The 19,960-nt window shown below is 48.2% G+C and overlaps 1 protein-coding gene across 2 annotated transcripts in view; it reads right to left on the bottom strand.

Annotated features, from left to right (window-relative positions):
* AP4M1 (adaptor related protein complex 4 subunit mu 1) overlaps window positions 1-19,960 on the bottom strand; it is a 209,409-nt gene that overhangs the window by 121,366 nt on the left and 68,083 nt on the right. For both annotated transcript variants that reach the window (XR_011199886.1, XM_069217086.1), the window contains exon 13: window positions 891-938. Coding sequence is in view for 1 of the 2 variants with exons in the window: in XM_069217086.1 (XP_069073187.1) it covers window positions 891-938 (48 nt within the window). In the remaining variant the exon portion in view is untranslated. The remainder of the gene's footprint in view (window positions 1-890; window positions 939-19,960) is intronic.

Here is a 19,960-nt window from a genome sequence, read left to right as displayed (position 1 = left end):
TTCCTAACTGCTCCCTTCAATGCTATGTGATTTTAAGCCAGACACACAACCTTGAAGGGAATAGGATACAGCAGTTGTGACTACCGCTAAAGTCAATGGAACACTCTACAACCCTAGATGTGGCATGTATACGTGGGACCCTGATGTAGGAGTAACCAACTTCATATGTGTCAAAACTACACCACCCCACACCCTCTTATCCTCAGTTAGGAGTTGGAATCATGGGGCACCACCATAACAGACTACATACCTTTACACCGGGATGTTAGTAAGCAATTTCCTGATTGTTTCAGAAAGTGATTTGGTACTATACTAATGACAAATTGTACGCTACTCAAAGGCCAAATAAAAATTAGGGAATGTAATGGTTTTATCAGTGGTAAAAGGAGTACTACTTTGGATGAACCTCTGTTGCCTAGCAGAGTCTAGCACTATCCTAGTGAGCAATATCCAGAACAGGAAGAGCAACTGTCCTGGGACTTGTGAACCAAGGGTCCGGCTCAAGCAAACATACCTGATCTGGGAGCAGGGGGGTACCTGGCTACTACACCAGGGATGTTCACCCCTTCAACGTCCATGGGGTGATCTCAGTTATGACGGTCTAATCCTGCTAGAAAGAGGGCAACTGCAGTTTTAGAATGAAACTAACATTGGACATGGTAGGTCATAGAGGGAACCGCAAATAGACACTTGGGCTGATTGTGCGGTTTGTAATCAACAGTAGCTGTCCTGCACCATTTGTAGTTACCACCCCAGCTCACCATTTTCAGTGGACACTTCCTCACACTGCAACCAAAAGCCAGCTGAACTGATCCCCACTCTACGTTCATTAAATGCACACAATGACTTATTTTTGTTGCGCTCATGTGAAGGTTGATGTAAATATTTACCTTTTAGGAGACAAGTCGCATCTCAGTTTCAAGTAAACCCTCAGACGGCTACATCAAGACAAGGAAAAAAACAATATCAAAATCAAGTTATATCACTCCAGGCCATGCAAAACTCACTGATGAAAAATGGGTTCAATCCCCTTTGAAGTTCATTTTATAATTCATTCTTTTTCACTTGTGTTTTTATTGAAATATCTCTGGCCTACTTAACTCCCGGTGAGAGGGGTGAGCTTACCATTATATTTATTGTTAACTGATATTCATTAAGATTACACAACAATTAAAGAGATATTCCTTCTTCCCAAATATTGGCACCTTTATTAACATCATAATCAACTCTCCCCCCTCATCGGTGAAACCAGAGCAATAGACAGAAACGGTGATGGAAATTCAAAATGACCTGTAAAAAATTAACACTGGACCAAAAAGGCAGGCATCGAACAGTATGAAAACGTCTCCTCTACACAGTGGCGTAACAAAGGCCCCCGACCTCCAGGGCCTCAGTCAACACAGCACCTGGCCTGAGAGAGTCCGGAGGGGGCCCCCTCCATGTTTTTGCAGGGTGTGGGAGGGGGTGGTTGGTCCAGTTTTGTTACGTCACTGCCTCAACAGTGGCTGGTGCCTAGCTGGTCCTTTTCCCTGTAGGCAAATTAAAATACTGCCTTGAAAATGCATTTGTATTTTAACAAATTATTGGAAAGACATTGTGCTCTGTCATGGAATTCTCTCTGATGTTTATAAACAGTGTGCTATCGCCACGTGTGAGATCTCCTGAAAACCAATTCTAATAATATTTTTTTTTTACATTTAAAACATGACTATAATAGGCAATATTCTGTATATATTCTCTTTTTGGGGCTTTAACAAGTGAATGCAATAAGGCAAATTGACAATACAGCGTTTGGCTGCAAACTGCACTGTTCTAGAACATTTGTAAAAACCCAAAATAAAGGAAACATGTAGACACTAACTGGCTGAGCACACACTATGCTACTTAGACACTGCACCGTTCGACTCCAAAGGCTGCCATCCTTCCCACCATGCAGTGCAGGGTCAACCAGGCATTCATTTTTCTCACCTTTCCCCCTGTGAGAACCATACTGGCTCTTTTACAAAGCTCCCCTCGCATGGCGGTAAGTACTCCGGGAAGGATAAACAACATGTTTGTCTCATCTGTCTCCCGGATTCTCACTCTCTAGTGGGATGGAAAATCTGTCTGAAGATATCATATTGGGATAGGGTGGATGTTTGCCTCAGGGTGAATCAGGTGGATGTTGGCTATTTCTCTAGTGGTGGTCCCCAAGCTCAATGGGACAAGAGGTATTTCAGCCTCTTCATCAGCCCCTGGCGTTAACAAGTCAGATTCCATTCGGAAACCCGCTCCTGTTCAAAGTCGAAGAAAGTTGACTTTAGAGAGAAAGAGAGAGAGAGAGAGAGAGAGATCCTGACAGGTCCAGCAGATCCAGAGCTCACCTCCCACGGAGAACAGTCATAGCTTCATCAGGATCAGACATTAGTTGATTCTCAGTAAGATCTCAGGACATACCATCTCCAGTAGATTATGTTTTCTCTTTTTTATGTAGTTATGAACTGGGTTTCTAGAATGTTGAATATCAAAGCATCTGCAATTTAAGAAACTTCCATCATCGTTGAAATTCTACTAAAACCATGAGCAAGACCCATGGTTGCTCTGGTTTAGATCCTTATAGAATCCTGGGCGCTTACCTTCCTGAATGCATTTTCAGATTCGCACCGATCCGAGGACCACCCTCAGAGGAGCCCTCATCTACCGTCCTCCCGGGCCACGCGCCCCTTTCAGCGACGCCATCGCCGACTTCATCTCCCCGCACGCCCTCGCCTCGCCTGACTACATCCTCCTAGGTGACCTCAACTTCCATCTGGAACAAAACAACGACCCCAACACCACCACCCTGCTCGACAACCTCGCCAACCTCGGCCTCAAACAACTGGTGAACACCGCCACCCACATCGCCGGACACACGCTTGACCCCATCTTCTCCTCCAGCAAACACGTCTTCTTCAGCCACGCCTCTGCCCTACACTGGACCGACCACAGCTGCGTCCACTTCACATTCCGACGCGAGACCCGCCACCTCCGCACCCAACCCATCCCTCGTCGACAGTGGAACAAGATCCCCAAAGAGCAACTCTTCTCCGCACTCGCCGCCAACCAACCCACCCTCACCACCGACCCCAATGATGCAGCCCTCAACCTCACAAACTGGATCTCCAACTGCGCAGACATCCTTGCTCCCCTCAAACGCACGCATCGACAGACCAACACCAAAAAACCTCTCTGGTTCTCTGACACCCTCAAAGAAAACTTGTCGCGCCCTTGAGAAAGCCTGGCGCAAGGACCGCCCCGCTGACAACATGACCGCCCTCAAGAACGCTACCCGGGAACACCACCACCTGATCCGCGCCGCCAAAAGGAACTTTTTCACCGACAGACTGGACAAAAACCGACACAACAGCAGAGAACTCTTCAGCATCGTCAAGGAGTTCTCCAACCCCAGCGGCAACGCCGTCACGCCCTCACAGGATCTGTGCGAATCCCTCGCCACTTTCTTCCATCGCAAGATTAGCGACCTCCACGACAGCTTCGGACACCAGACCCAACCAAACACCACCGAACCGGCATCCACGCCCATCACCCTCAACAACTGGTCCCACATCAACACGGAAGAAACCAAATCCATCATGAACTCTATCCACTCCGGCGCCCCTTCGGACCCCTGCCCGCACTTCATCTTTAATAAAGCCGACGACATCATCGCCCCGCACCTCCAGACCGTCATCAACTCTTCTTTTTCTTCTGCTACCTTCCCCGAATGCTGGAAACACGCCGAAGTCAACGCCCTACTAAAGAAACCTACGGCTGACCCGAGCGACCTGAAAAACTTCCGCCCCATCTCTCTTCTGCCTTTCCCAGCCAAAGTAATAGAGAAGACCGTCAACAAACAGCTGACCACCTTCTTGGATGACAACAACCTGCTCGACCCCTCACAAACCGGATTCCGAACCAACCACAGCACTGAAACCACCCTCATCTCAGTCACTGACGACATCAGAACCCTGATGGACAACGGTGAAACAGTCGCCCTCATTCTGCTCGACCTCTCGGCTGCCTTTGACACCGTCTGTCACCGCACCCTAATCACCCGCCTCCGCTCCACCGGAATCCAAGGCCAGGCCCTGGACTGGATCGCCTCCTTCCTCTCAAACCGTTCCCAAAGAGTTTACCTCCCTCCGATTCGCTCAGAACCCACCGAGATCATCTGCGGCGTACCTCAAGGCTCATCACTCAGCCCGACACTCTTCAATGTCTACATGAGCCCCCTCGCCAACATCGTACGCAAGCACGACATCATCATCACCTCCTACGCCGACAACACCCAACTTATACTCTCCCTCACCAAGGACCCCGCCAGCGCCAAGACCAACCTACAAGAGGGTATGAAGGACGTCGCAGATTGGATGAGGCTCAGACGCCTAAAGCTGAACTCTGAAAAAACGGAAGTCCTCATCCTCGGCAACACCCCGTCCGCCTGGGACGACTCCTGGTGGCCCACGGCCCTCGGCACCGCACCGACCCCCACAGACCACGCCCGCAACCTCGGCTTCATCTTGGACCCTCTTCTCACCATGACCAAGCAAGTCAACGCCGTGTCCTCCGCCTGCTTCCTCACCCTCCGCATGCTCCGCAAGATCTTCCGCTGGATCCCCGCCGACACCAGAAAAAACGTGACCCACGCCCTCGTCACGAGACGCCTGGACTACGGCAACACCCTCTACGCCGGGACCACAGCCAAACTCCAAAATCGCCTGCAACGCATTCAAAACGTCTCGGCCCGCCTCATCCTCGACATACCCCGCAGCAGCCACATCTCCGCACACCTGAGACACCTGCACTGGCTCCCAGTCAGCAAAAGGATCACCTTCCGACTTCTCACCCACGCACACAAAGCCCTCCACGACAAGGGACCGGAATACCTCAACAGACGCCTCAGCTTCTACGTCCCCACCCGCCTCCTCCGCTCCTCTGGCCTCGCACTCGCTGCTGTCCCTCGCATCCGCCGCTCCACGGCGGGTGGGAGATCTTTCTCCTTCCTGGCGGCCAAGACCTGGAACTCCCTCCCCACCAGCCTCAGGACCACCCAGGACCACTCCGCTTTCCGGAGACTCCTAAAGACCTGGCTGTTCGAGCAGCGATAACCCCTCCTTTTTCCCCTAGCGCCTTGAGACCCGCACGGGTGAGTAGCGCGCTTTATAAATGTTAATGATTTGATTTGATTTGATTCCTATAAAATCAGCTGACTGCTGTCAAAATAAAAATGCACACCTCCAGAATCGGATCCTTCCTTATTGTGAGAAAACAGTTTCCTGATTTCTTGTTTGTGACCACCACCCGGTAACAATACCATGCCTCTGGGTCTTTATCTTTAGCACCTCCCCCCCCAAAAAAACAGCAAGAAAATGGATGCTGTTGGCAAGAAGTATGTATGACTTGGATCACAGTCCTGAAGGTTGCAAGCTCCACTGCACTGCTAGATCTTTACAATCAAGCAATATAGAACTCTAAACCTGGATTCTGCAACCTTTCCTGTAGTGCAAGCTACTTCTCCTCAAGGACAGTCAGCTCAAGCTACTAGCACATTTTATCACTGTAAAATACTGATCACATATGTCATCAGTAGTGTTATTAGCGGAAATGCATGAAAGCTTATCAATATTAAATGCCACCCCTGACTGAAGATATAATAGCCCAAGCATCACATACCCTCAGGCACAAAAGGTATAACCAAGCAATACGTCTCCCAAAGCTAGCTTGAATAATAATTCACCTATGCTTTTTAAATGTGTTTTGAAATTTTAATCTTTTGTCTTCATCAGCATATTCGTTTCTGACGATACACAATTTTTCCTATCAAATACCACTTCCCATTTTGGCATACAACCAACCATTCCAGAAGAAAAACCTTATCTGAAAAAACATAACTCAAAATATACATTTTCTCATTTCTAGGAACTTCCCTAAACATCAACTTGTCATTTTAATTGAATACGCACATGTATGAGTGCCTCCCATGGACAGATTCTGCTTAACATGCAACACATGGATGCATGTAACATATCAGTAATGCTCATCATTATACCACGGTCACCACTGTCCAATGACTGGGCACCATAGTGGCCATGATGTCCACTGTATATTAGTCAGAATGATTATTGTGAGAGGGGCGGCTGCCATCATAGCAGGGATGACTAAACCTGGCCACTCAATATATCAATGATGACAACCATTATTATGACATTGCGACTACTATAACGTGAACAGACACAATTGTGCCAGAGGCCTTATGATGGGGTGGGGGCAGGGCATCTTTCTTTTGGTGGTCCTTAACAATATGGCACATACACACGTAAATGGGCAAACATGTGCGATCACACACAAACGTACATGAGGCACTTGTCTCAGCTCTGAATCCATACCTTGCTCTTGCTAACATTTTCACTCTGTCCCCTGCAGTCCCACAATTGGGTGGGTCAGCACTGGTTACTGCTGAGTCTACTGCTGGTGCTCTTCCTTCCTAGCCCATTGTTGACACATGGTATGACTGATACAGCAGGGCCTACAACATGAACAATCTCCCTGTGAATTAGCTAGATTGAGTGGCCAAAGATGGTCATGTGGCAGACCCCATAGGCCAACACAGTGGTGTGTTTTTATTAGCATGAGACCCTGCCGTTTGGTTTGCTTGTATGGCACTTCAGGATCTTCAAATGAGCAGTGCTGCCAACTTTAATATGCACCGACCCTCTGAATGGGGTAATGGGCTTGGCTTCAATCCTTAGAGCTACATAGAGGGTTCTTGCAAGCTACCACTATATCCAAAGTTATGCATTGAAGACCCCTGATCTGGACTTTAAAGATATACTGCAAAAAGGTATTATAACCAAAGGACTATATGCCAAAGACTCTGCTAATTGGGCAGCATGTGATATGTAATGGTATATCTCAGCTTGTGACAGAGTTGCCATAGGTGTAGCAAAAGATTATGGACTTGCCTTTTTCAGGTTTTTTTCTTTGGAAATCATGCCAATGAAGAATTTAATCAATGAGTGTAGGAAAGTGCCCTTGTTGGCATGGTTACCGCCCCCCACAATTTCTGCCTGATATTGATGCCAACTTTGATTGAGAGAGTGCTGGGATCCTGCCAACTAGGCCCCAACACCAGTGTTCTTTCCCAGAATCTGTACCATTGTTTACACAATTGGCATACCCATGGCACCCACGTAAGTCCCTTGTAAAAGGTACCTATGTACCAAGGGCTCCAAGGGCTGCAGCATGTATTATGTCTCCCTGGGGGACCTCCTCACCCAGCACATACCTACTGCCTTTGCAGCTTGTGTGTGCTGGTGGGGAGGAAAGGCAAAGTCGACATGGCACCCCTTTCAGGGTGCCATGCCCACAACCCACTGCCTGTGGCATACGTAAGTCACCCCTTTAGCAGGCCTTACAGCCCTAAGGAGGGGTGCACCATACCACAGGTGAGGGCATAGCTGCATGAGCTATATGCCCCTATATTGTCTACGTCCATTCTTAGGCATTGTAAGTGTAGTGTAGCCATATTGAGTATATGGTCCAGGAGTTTGTAATTACGAACTCCACAGCTCCATAATGGCTTCACTGAACACTGGGAAGTTTGGTATAAAACTTCTCAGCACAATAAACCCACACTGATGCCAGTGTTGGATCTATTGAACAATGCACCCAGAGGGCATCTTAGTGATGCCCCCTGTATTTTACCCAATCCTTTAGTGCAGGACTGACAGGTCTGTGCCAGCCTGCCATTAACAGACACGTTTCTGACCACATGGGGTGAGAGCTTTTGTGCTCTCTGGGGTCAGAAACAAAGCCTGTTATGGGTGGGGGTGCTTCACACCGTCCTCCTGCAGGAACTGTAACACCTGGTGGTGAGCCTCAAAGGCTCAGGTCTCTTGTTACAGTACCCCAGGGCACTCCTGCTAATGGAGTTGCCTGCCTCCTGGGCGAAGCCCCACGTTTTGGCAGCAAATCCGGTGGGAAAATTAGGGAAAGCAGGAAGGAGTGACCACCCCAGCTAGGACCACCCCTAAGGTGTCTAGAGCTGAGGGGACCCCCTCCCTGCAGAATCCTCTATCTTAGTTTGGAGGACAGGGACCAATAGGGTTAGGTTTGTGTCTCCCTCCCCAAAAGGAGTGGACATGAGGAGGGTGTAGCCACCCTCAGGGACAGTAGCCATTGGCTAATGCCCTCTGACTCCTGTAACGCCTGTAAATCCAGGATTTAAGGGCTCCCTTGAACCCAGTTCATCAGATTGCTGGCGACCTCACAAGAAAGAAGAAGGAATGTGTCTACTTCTCGGTCCGCGAAGGGGGTGAGGCGGTCCTGATCACAGAGCCGATATCCCTCACAACCCTCTTGGTGCTGGCAATAGTCCAGTCACCACTGGATTACCAGTTGCTCAGTATTGCAGTCATGGGCCGATCCTTCCTGAGTCAATAACACGCCCTTTGGTGGTCTCAGCTGCAATCCAATAAAACTCCTGGGTTTCAGTGAACTTTGGTGCAACTTTGTGCGTCAAGTCCTGGTCCCTGGTGTTGCACAGCAGCAGGTGGAGGCAGGTTAAAGACTTTGGGCTACCAACTTAACCCAGCAGTCTACTTCAATTGTTGTGTCCATGTGCTGCAAATAGGAGGCTGGTCAGTTAGTCTTAAGTCTCTTGGCGTTGGCTGGGCTCTGGAGACCACTTCTCAGGTCACAGCAGGAACAGCCCCTCTCCTTTGCTAGCCAGCAGGTGCAGGCCACGATGGGACAACCTCTTTGCCAGTTCCACAGTACTGCAGGACAGTCCTTCCTCGGTCCTTCTTCCAATCTCGTAGAGATGTGAGTTTGGGATCCTAGGGCTGCCCTTCTTAGGCTCAGAAAATGCCCTCAGGGCAGAATGCAGTTGCTAGCTAATAGGCTACGAGATTCCCTCCCACCTGATCACCAATTCCTGCAAAGTGTGTCCTTTGGGAATCCCAGGATGCACAATTCTGCCAACTTCCAATATGGCAGGACACCTCTCCCTGCGTGTTGAGCTCTCTAACCCAAACCAGAGGTGTGGCTACCATGGGGGCTACGGTTTCCCCTCCACTGTCCCAAGTGCAAGCCTGCCTGCCTGAATAATGGAGCAACACCTCTTCCAAGCGTTACCAATTTACCCTTCAAATGCAGCTTCTCCTCTGAAGCTCGCCTTTTGAGCCAACATCCTTGTGTCTTCCTGAAGGAGGGAGGTGACACCTCCTTCCAGAGCAGGCTCCCATCGTATCCTCTCCTGGGAGTCTTCAGTACATCTCCCCAAGAGGGCAGAAAGCTGCGTCTGTGGCAGGACCCTGTAGGCACTGCAGACTTATGGCAACAAAGAGGCATGTTTGCCTAAATTTCACACTGCCTGTTACACTAATTTCAACCGGAGAATCATGTCAGGCTTAATGTAACAAGTTGTTAGATACCTTGGATAACCCACTTTGGTTTCACTGTTCCAGAGTTAGCACAGCTGAGTGGTCAGCATGTTACCCTGTACTCACCAATTGTGTGGCCAAGCTTTTTCACAGTATAAACAACAGTTCTGTGTTTTCACTATCAGAAAATGTTCTGCCCTTGAGATAGGGTGGCACAACTAGTGCTGCAATCCCTGGGGGAACTCCCTACCGTGCATGCCCTGGGTAGCATTTACTAAGGAGGTAAGTAAGCTTAGCCAATTAGGTAAGAGCCAATTCCACATACCAGCTTAAAGGTAAGGCCATAGGCACTCTGAGTTTAAAAACCAGAAGCATTTTTAAATACTTGGGGGTGACCATACAAAAGCCATATCCTTACAAAAGATGCCACCTGTATTCCCATGTTCCCGTTTGGAAAAAGTAGCTACACAGTTACAGTGCCAGGAACAATCACCACAGAACCCATTTTTCCAGAGGCAGAAATCTCAGAAAAACAGTGGCTCTCAACAGACTCCCACAGATGTGTGTGAAAGGCTTGTGAGCAAAAGAATGACTTTCATTCTGCCACAACATCCAACTCCCCAGGAGGAGAGAACATTTCTAACAATTTTTTTCATTGTAGAAGATGAGACAGTAGGATACAAAACATTGTCAAATGGTTAGAGAGTCAGATCGTATTCTTTCCCACCTTCTATTCCACGTGTGGTGGAGCCACATAATTTAGTGTTCCACGCATTTATATAACGGGTGTTAAACATATTAGTCCACATGCATTAATCAATATTAGAATGTTAGGAGCTCCATTGGAGACAATGGAGTACTCCAGGCTTCTAATGGCTGGTAAAAGCCTGGACCCTTAACATCTAATGTTCTTTGTTAGAACATACTGCCTTACAGCGGCAGAATGTTCTAATAGCCTTATAACCCTTCGTAGCTGGGCTATTCTGGCATTAAAGTCCCACTTTCTTGTTAAAGGCCCTCTCCTTCGGCCTTTAATACCTTCACTGCCAGGCTATTTGGGGCAGTTTGCGCTTATGCCCACATAACATTTTGTCTACATAAGCTACCCACACCAAATTTGCGTCCTATTTTTCCAACATCCATGGGATATGGGATTCTAGAGGTACCCAGTGTAGGTGGGTTCTGCTGTAGGAGACCAAGAAGTTAACCAAAATACAGCTAACATTTTGTTTTGTTTTTTAGATGGGAAAAAAGGGCTACAGAAGAAAGTGTGTGTTTTTTTCCCTAAAAATGGCATCAACAAAGGGTTTGCAGTGCTAAAATCACCATCTCCCCAGCTTTCAGGAACACGCAGACTTGAATCAGAAAACCAGATTTTTCAACACAATTTTGGCAATTTACTAGGACATACCCATTTCTACTATTTTTGGTGCTTTCCGCCTCCTTCCAGTTAGTGACAGAAATGGGTGAGAAACCAATGCTGGATCCCAGAAAGCTAAACATTTCTGAAAAGTAGTCAAAATTCTGAATTCAGCAAGGGGTCATTTTGTGTAGATCTTTCAAGGTTTTCCTGCAGAAAACAGCTAAAATTAAAAGAAAATTGAAATTGAAGTGAAAAAAGAGCCCTATCTGTCCACGTTTTCTTCTATAACTTTTTCCAACTATGGCAGATTTTTGAAAGCAATATACCATTACGTCTGCTGGACTCTACTGGTAGCGGGTACATATCTGGTTTGTAGGTTCATCAAGAACCCTAGGTACTCAGAGCCAGTAAAGGAGCTGCACCTTGCAATGGGTTTCCAGTGTATACCGGGTATACAGCGATTAATTTGGTGAAATATAAAGAGTGAAAAATAGGTATCAAGGAAATCTTTGTATTCCCAAAATGGGCACAAGGTTGCGAAGCAGTGGTTATTTGCACATCTCTGAATTCTGGGGTGCCCATACTAGCATGTGAATTACAGGCCATTTCTCAAATAGACGTCTTTTTTACACACTGTCTTACATTTCGAAGGAAAAAATTTAGAGAAAGAAAAGGGTCAATAACACTTGCTCTTTTATTCTGTTATTCCCCCCAAGTCTCCCGATAACAATGGTACCTCACTTGTGTGGGTCGGCCTAGTGCCCGTGATAGGAAACGCAGCATGGACACATGTTAACATTGAAATTGGATGTGTTTTTTGGAAAGTGCTTCACTGTGGATTTTGGCCTCCAGCTCAGCCGGCACCTAGGAAAACCTACCAAACCTGTGCATTTTTTTAAAAATATAGACACCTAGGGGAACCCACGATGGGATAACCAGTGGTGCTTTTACCAGGTTCTGTTACCCAGAATCCTTTGCAATTCGGTGATAAAAAGTTCTGGAATTTGATAGGAGTCACAAATTTCCTTCCACTCAGCATTCCCCCAATTTTCCCAATAAAAATTATACCTCACTTGTGTGGGTAGGCCTAGTGCCTACAACAGGAATTGCCCCAAAACACTATGTGGACACATCATAATTATCAAATACTAAGCTACCTGTTTTTGCGGGGGTGCACCTGCGTTTTTGGTCCTGGGCTCAGCAGCAATCTAGGGAAACCTACCAAACCCAGACATTTCTGAGAATTAGGCACCTGGGGGAGTCCAGGGAGGTGTGACTTGTGTGGATCCCCAGTGTTTTCTTACCCAGAGTCCTCAGCAAACCTAAATTTAGCTAAAACAAATAATCACATTTTCCTCACATTTCTGTGTGGGATCAACGCACCGGCACAAATTTGTCTCCCGATAAAAATGATACCTCACTTGTGTAGGTGGGCCAAGTGCCTGTGACAGTGAAGAGCCAAAAACAAATTCGAAATTGAGGGGGAACCTAAGCGGGTTCACAAGGGCAGTTTGCACTTTGGAAAAAAATATTTTTAGGCTGACAAGTGGGGCAGAATTTTTATCGGTATAGATGAGACAATGCTGGGTGGTAGGAATTTTGTGGATTCCTGCAGTTTCTGGAAGGTTCCATCATAAAAATGTAGGAAAATATGAAATTTCAAGCAAAGTTGGAGGTTTGCAGGGCAATGTGGGTAAGAAAATGGTGTGGGTGCATGTGAAGCACACCACACCTGGACTCACTCAGATGTTTAGGTTTCAGATGTGTCTAGGTCTCGTCGATTTTTGTACATTGCAGCGTCCAAAAAGTGCAGCCCTCACCATTCCAAGTGGGATGATTTTGAGAGTTAGACAAGCTCTCACGGCCCAAATGTAAAACCAAAACCCAAAATAATCAAATGTCCTCTTGCTTGCTGTTGGGATAACATGTTTTAGTGTGCTGGGAGAAAGCGACTGTTATCCCCTTCAGTTGGGGCCTTACAAAAATAGGCCGATCTGCCACCAAGAGGGGCAGATATGGCCAGTAGTAATGTGCCCCCATGGGGAGCAACCCTTGGCCAAGGGGCTGCACCCCCAAACAAAACACACACACCCACCAATCCTTGGTGCCTAAGTGGTTTCTGCCCCCCCCCCCGGGGCATATCGGCCTAACAGAAATGGGGGGGGGGGGGCAGAAATGGACTAAAATAAATTTGCCCCTCAGGGGGCGACCCTTGCCTAAGGGGTCGCTCCCACCTATTTAAAAAAAGAAATCCTGGTGCCTACAGGTTTCTGCCCCCCTTGGGGGCAGATGGGCCTAATTAACATAGCCTGCTCTGCCCCCAAGGAGGGCAGAAATGGCCTTATTATAAAATGCTCCCCTTGGGGAGCGGCCCTTGCCCAAGGGGCCGCTCCCCTTCTTTGTATATCTAAGGTAAACAAACTCCCAGGTGTCTAGTGGGCATTTCTGCTGCCTAATCGCTATGCGATGGGGCTGCAGAAATTCTCAGAAAGACATCAAAGGAAAGGAAAAGCCTTTCCTTTCCTTTGATGTCTCTCTGGCCGCCCCACCCCCGATGCAAGCATTTCTCTTCCAATCACGCTGGAAGCTGAGCTTCCAGGGCAATGGGGGAGACCTCTGATGATGAATCGCGTGCTGATGTCATCAGACGTCACTTAAGTGGGTGTGGATGGGGTAGCCATCCACTAGAAGGCTGGGTGCAGGACGTAACAGTTACCTCCTCTGTACCTGAGCAGTGCTTCCGAGGACGTAACCATTACGTCCTAAGCACCCAAGGGGTAAACGTTGGAGAGGGCCTTTAATGGCCAATATAGCCCACTAAAGCTGGCTATAAAGCTATAATTGTAAGTGGCTGTATTTACTCTTAGTAAGAGCGAAACATGCGTACACACACACACTTTTCACTGAAAAAACAAAGATTACAGGGACGTTATAATTAGGAAATAAATTTTAAATCTTAAAAATTCATTGAAAAAAATAAAGGTTACACGGACGTTATAGATGGGTTTACATTTTACAGACACCAAACCACTGAAATTTAGCAGTTAAAGCTGAGCTAACTATAACTTACGCCCCTTGCAACGCACTGCTTATGACCTCACATATTACATCACTCATGACACAGTACTGAGTGAATAGGGCCAGCCGCACCCTCTTTGAGCTTTTTCAAGATGGCAAGTCTTCAGCCACACTAAGCTTGGACTCTGAGTGCTGGGAGTGTTTGTGGAGAGTGCATTATGATAATCCTAGTGATCTACCACATCTAACACTGAAGTCCAGTTTAGGGCAGCTACAGTACCCACAATAAACCCAGAGACAGAAATCTGGTAGAACAAAGTAGGGGTTTCCAGCAACCAGCAATCAATACAAAAGAATTATCTTGGCATCATGTTCTCTGCCTTTCAGGTGCACCCAAAGTGTTATATGTAAACCCAGCAAACCTGTCAAGCGGGCTTTGACACTTCAACAAGAACTGACCCACTGATGTAAATAATTATGCTCACAGCCCCCACTTAGCATATTCTGAGAGGTTCAGAGGAGTCATCTCTGCCCAGTCAGGTCAGCCTGTTGTTTGCCCCTTGGAAGCATTTTGTAGGGAGCTGCATTCTAGTTGCAGTACCCCCCAGACTTTCCCCCTGGTTTTTACAATGCAACTTTGGCTGAAGTGCACTGGGTTGCTGCTAACCAGGTCCCCTGTGCCTAAACAAGACACCTGGTCTCTTGATCCCAAAGTGACAAGGCCAGTCAGCCCACTATAAATCCTTAGTAAATGGTACCCCTGGTACCTAGGGCATCAGTACTGAAGAGGGCCCCTCAGAGCTGCAGCACAACTTGTGCCACTCCGAGGGACCCAGCACCAACCTTATGCAGACTGCCATTGCAGACTGTGTGACAAGGTGCTTCCAACTTTGAAAACACAACATGGCGCCATGTCCCCTAATCACTGCATGCGATAGATTTGTCACCCCTCTAGCAGGCCTTACAGTCCTATGGCAAGGTGCATTATATTACATCTGAGGGCATATCAGAATGAGCAGATATGCCCCTACTATGTTTTTGTCGATTCTCAGACATAGTGTACAGGGAAGCCATTTTAAATGCATGTAATGGACACTGGTCACTATGAGTTCCCCAGCTACATGATGGCTTCTCTGAATCCTGGGATGTTTGGTATCAAACATTTCAGAATAATAAACCCTTACTGACCCCAGTGATGGATTTATTTAAAAAAATGCACCGAGAGGGCACATTAAAGGTGCCCCCTGAAAACCTACCCAGCTACTGGTGTGTTCACTGACTGGCCCAAACCAGTGCAGCCACCCTAGACCGAGTTCTGGATCCCTGAGGTGAGAGACAATGCTGTCGGAGGCCCAGAACAAAGGCCTGCTCTGGGCAGAGGTGTGACCTCCTCTCGCAGGCAGGATGGACATTTCAGGGCGGGAAGCATCAAAGGCCTTGCTGCCTTTGTAATGAGACACAGGTCTCTTCAGATGGTGGAAATGACCGACCCTCACCACCCCCCTTCCTGTCCTGACCTCACTTTTGACGGCAGCACAGGTAGGAAATTAGTTCAATAAGGAGGAGTGCCCACTTCATACCAGTCCTGCCCCTAAGGTGGATGAGCTAAAGTGGACACCAATTTTTTAATTCCTCTATCTTGTTTGGAAGGAATTAGGCTACTAGAGTTAGGGTTGTAGGAAGCTGGTCTGGTGTTTGGTGGACACCTATGGTGTTGGCGCCTTATACCAGGTCAAGGCAAACCCTATTAGTGAAAAAAGACAGGGTCTACGAAGTCAGGGCTCTCTAGAGGTGGCTGTGCATGAGCAGACAAGACTTATCTAGGAGAAGTGTAAAAGACTTGCTATGTATACCATAGCAGTCATATAGCAGATTATCACACCTGAAAGAACCACGCAGTGTTGCAAAAATAAAGGTACTCTAATATAGTAACACTTAACTGGTTTCCTTATAGGCTTGGCCGCAACTGGAGGTAAGTACACACTATATTTATACACACAGTAATAATTAGGAATTAGCACCAGAAACAACAAGCATTGGTAAGAAATAGTGAAAAATACTGAGGGCCCTAGGGGAGGGCCAAACCATATACTAAAATAGTGGAATGTGAAGTGAAGTCCCCCACCCATGGATATGGAGTCATTAGAGGGGAGCTGGGAGAACAAAGGACCCCAAGAGGTGAGTACCTTGATGACCCCCAGCAACCAGAGGTAAGTACCTGGATTTCCCAATGTAGGAAAGTGCCACTGTTGGCATGGTTACCCCCCTACTTTTTGCCTAGTGTTGATGCCAACTTTGAAAGTGGGCTGGGACCCTGCTAACCTGGCCCCAGCCCCAGTGTTCTTTTCCTAAAACGGTACCTTTGTTTCCACAATTGGCACAACCCTGGCACACAGTTAAGTCCCTTGTAAAAAGTACCTACGGTACCAGGGGGCCCTGTGGCCAGGGAAGGTCTCTAAGGGCTGTAGTATGTTTTATGCCACCCTACGGGACCCCCTCCCCAAGCACATACACACTGCCTTGCAGCTTGTGTGTACTGGTGGGAAGACAAAGACCAAGTCGACATGGCACCCCACTCAGGGTGCCATGCTCACAAATCACTGCCTGTGGCATAGGTAAGTCACCACTCTAGCACGCCTTACAGCCTTAAGGCAGGGTGCACTATTCCACAGGTGAGGGCATAACTGCATGAGCAATATGCCCCTAAAGTGTCTAAGGGGGTTATTACAACTTTGGAGGAGGTGTTAATCCGTCCCAAATGTGACGGATATACCACCAGCCGTATTACGAGTTCCATAGGATATAATGGACTCGTAATACGGCTGGTGGTATATCCGTCACTTTACCGTCACTTTTGGGACGGATTAACACCTCCTCCAAAGTTGTAATAACCCCCTAAGTCCATTCTTAGACATTGTGAGTGCAGTGTTGTCATTTGGAGTATATGGTCTGGGAGTTTGTCATTACGAACTCCACAGCTCCATAATGGCTTCACTGAATACTGGGAAGTTTGCTATCAAACCTCACAGCACAGGTAACCTACACTGGTGCCAGTGAGGAATTTATTGAAAAGTGCACACAGAGGGCATCTTAGAAATGCCAGAGGGCATCTTAGAAATGCCCCCTGTATTCTAGCCAAACTGCTAGTGTAGGACTGACCTGTCTGTCCCAGCCTGACACTTTCAGACAAGTTTCTGAACACATGGGGTGAGTGCCTTTGTGCACTCTGTGGCCGGAACAAAGCCTCTCCTGGGTGGAGGCGCTTCACACCTCCCCCCTACAGGAACTGTAACACCTGGCAGTGAGCATTAAAAGCTCACGCCTCAGATTGCAGTGCCCCAGTGCACTCCAGCTAGTGGAGATGCCCTCTCCCCTGACAAAGATCCACTTTTGATGGCAAGTCCGGCGGGAAAATTAGGGAAAATAGGGAGGAGTGACACCCCCAGGCCAGGACCAACTCTAAGGTGTCCAGAGCTGTGGTGACCCCCTCCCTGCAGATTCCGCTATCTTGGTTTGGAGGACAGGGACCAATAGGATTAGGTTTGTGCCTCCCTCCCCAAAGGGAGTGGGCACAAGGAGGCCGTTGGCTACAGCCCTCTGACCCCTAAAGCACGCCTAAATCTATGATTTAAGGGCCTCCCTAAACCCAGCTCACCAGATTCTTGGTGACCTAACAAGAAGAAGGACTGCTAAGCTGAAACCCCCAGCAGAGAAGAAGGAAGACTACAACTGCTTTGGCCCCAGTCCTACTGGCCTGTCTCCTGCTTCAAAGAACCTGCAAAAGACCAGCGACGCGTCCAGTGGGACCAGCACCCTCTGTCCAACTCCAGAGGAATGCTCTGCACCTGCAGCCCCCAGGCCTTGGAGAACCTGACCCCCGGTGCCTCTACGTTCAACAGGCAGCCCTCCTCCCTGTCCGACCGGCGGTGTGCCCAAGACACCACCCTGGACCTCGCCTGCAGCCTCTGAGTGACCCCTGGGGTCTCCTCATAGACCAGCATTGAAAACCTGATTCTGGTTTGCACTCTGCACCTGTCCGCCCCTGTGCCGCTGAGTGTGTGTGTTTGGTGCCTACTTGTGGCCCCTACAGTGCTCTTCTAATCCCCCCTGGTCTGCCCTCCGAGCCGCAGGTACTTGCCTGCAGGAAGACCTGATTCCAAGTACCCCCTGTCTCCATAGGAGTCCACGTTAAATTTGCTCAAATTTGACTTCTGCACCCGGCCAGCCCCGTGTTGCTGGTGTTGGATGTTTGGGGTTAACTTGAACCCCAACCGGTACCCAGAGACTGTTAGTGTTGTACTTACCTGTAAAACGATCTAATATTTCTTCAACCCCAGGAACTATTTCTGAAAATTGTACTGTGTCCATTTTTAAAAGATTACTGCAAATAATTCAAAAACTGTATTACTTACCTATTTCAAACAAAGTACTGTTGATATCTGTGTGAAATACAAAACTTTTAAGATATTTACCTGCAACTAGAATCTTGTGGTTCTAAGAATAAATAAAATATATTTTTGCTATATAAAACCATTCGTCTGGAGTTTAAATCATTGTGTGTGCTTCTTCTATTTTCTGCGTGTGTACAACAAATGCTTTGCACTACCGTCTGATAAGCTGAACTGCTCGACCACACTACCAGAAAAGAGAGCATGAGTATTATCTACTTGAGCCTCTGTTAACTCTCTAGGGAACCCTTGGACTCTGTGCACACTATATCTCACTTTGATATAGTATATGCAGAGCCAGCTTCCTACAACCAAGGACTAACAAGAGGACTTAGAAAATGGATTGTGCAAGAACAGGACTAGACCAGCGGAACCCAAAGGTGGATTCTGGAAGAGGACAACCTGCAAAAGAAGGGGAAGGAGTCCAGTCCACAATGGAGTGTCCAGTCGGGGCAGGAGCAACTACCCACCCTTCTGTGGATAAAGATCTGGATCGGTGAGGAGAGAAGAGATGAAGATCACCTGCTGAGTCCATGAGCTGCAGAGAAATTCTTGGAGCTGTGCACATGATGTCCCACGTCGGTTGCTGGGTTGCAGTTGGTCAGAGGTCAGGAGAACCACCAACAAGCCTTGGTAAATGCAAGAGGAGGCAAAAGAAAAGCTGCAAGGCTGAAGAGGACCAGCAAGGTCGAGGGGACTTGACTCTTGGAGGGGATTCCGGGCTAACCCTCAGCAGTCAGGAGAGCCAGCAGAAGCAGTTGCGGCCCCCACTGGCAGCAAGGACAGTAAGTTGTAGTGAGGCCCAATAAGCACACCTACAGAGGAGTCCCACGTCGCTGGAGCAGCAGAGATGAGACTATCCTTGGAAGGATGATGTGCTGGAGGCCAGAGCTACTCGGAGCTTGAAGATCCCTTGGAGCAGGAGACAACAAGCCTTAGGTTGCTGCAAGAGTTGCAGTGCAAAGGGGTACTGTCCTGCAAGGAGAGGCAAAGGCTCACCGTCTCCCAGGATGGACAGCGGGCAGAGAGGACGGACGGTACCACTCCAGACCACCACCTGTGATACAGGATCCATGCAGTTCCAGAGGAGAGAAGATCCACGCAGTCGGACATCATTGCTGTAGGTGCCTGCAGATGCAGGGGAGTGACTCCTTCACTTCAAGGGAGATTCCTTTTTAGCCTCCTAGTGCAGCTGAAGTCTTGCCGACCCCAGAGAATGCACAGCCAGGGTAATGTTGCAGTTGCTGGAAGGAGTCAGGGAAACAGTGTTGCAAGGCAAGGTCATCTTGGGAGTTGCAGTCTTGTTGGTTCCTGATGTGTCCAGTTGCAGTTCCGGTGGTCGGAGCAGAGGTAGACAATGCAGAGGAGTCCTGGGGGAATCTAGCATGCCAAATCTGGGGACCCATCCGCAAGGGAGTCCCTAAATAGCTCTAAAAGGGGGTTTGGTCACTCTGCCCGGTGACCACCTATCAGAGGGGATCACTGGCGTCACCTGCCTGACCTGGCCATTCAGATGTTCCCAGGTGCCTCTGCACATCTTATTTTCAAGATAGCAAAATCGAGTGGCCACCTGGAGGAGCTCTGGGCACTACCCCTGGGTGGTGATGGGCAGGGGAGTGGTCACTCCCCTTTCCCTTTTCCAGTTTCCCACCAGAGAAGGGACCAGGGGTCCCTGGACTGGTGCAAACCAGTTTATGCAAGGAGGGCACCAAATGTGCCCTTCAAAGCAA

This window comes from Pleurodeles waltl, chromosome 12, assembly GCF_031143425.1.
Source record: "Pleurodeles waltl isolate 20211129_DDA chromosome 12, aPleWal1.hap1.20221129, whole genome shotgun sequence".
NCBI classification, from domain to species: domain Eukaryota; kingdom Metazoa; phylum Chordata; class Amphibia; order Caudata; family Salamandridae; genus Pleurodeles; species Pleurodeles waltl.
The sequence above is the reverse complement of the archived record's forward strand: the minus strand, read 5'-3'. Positions and strand labels throughout refer to the sequence as shown.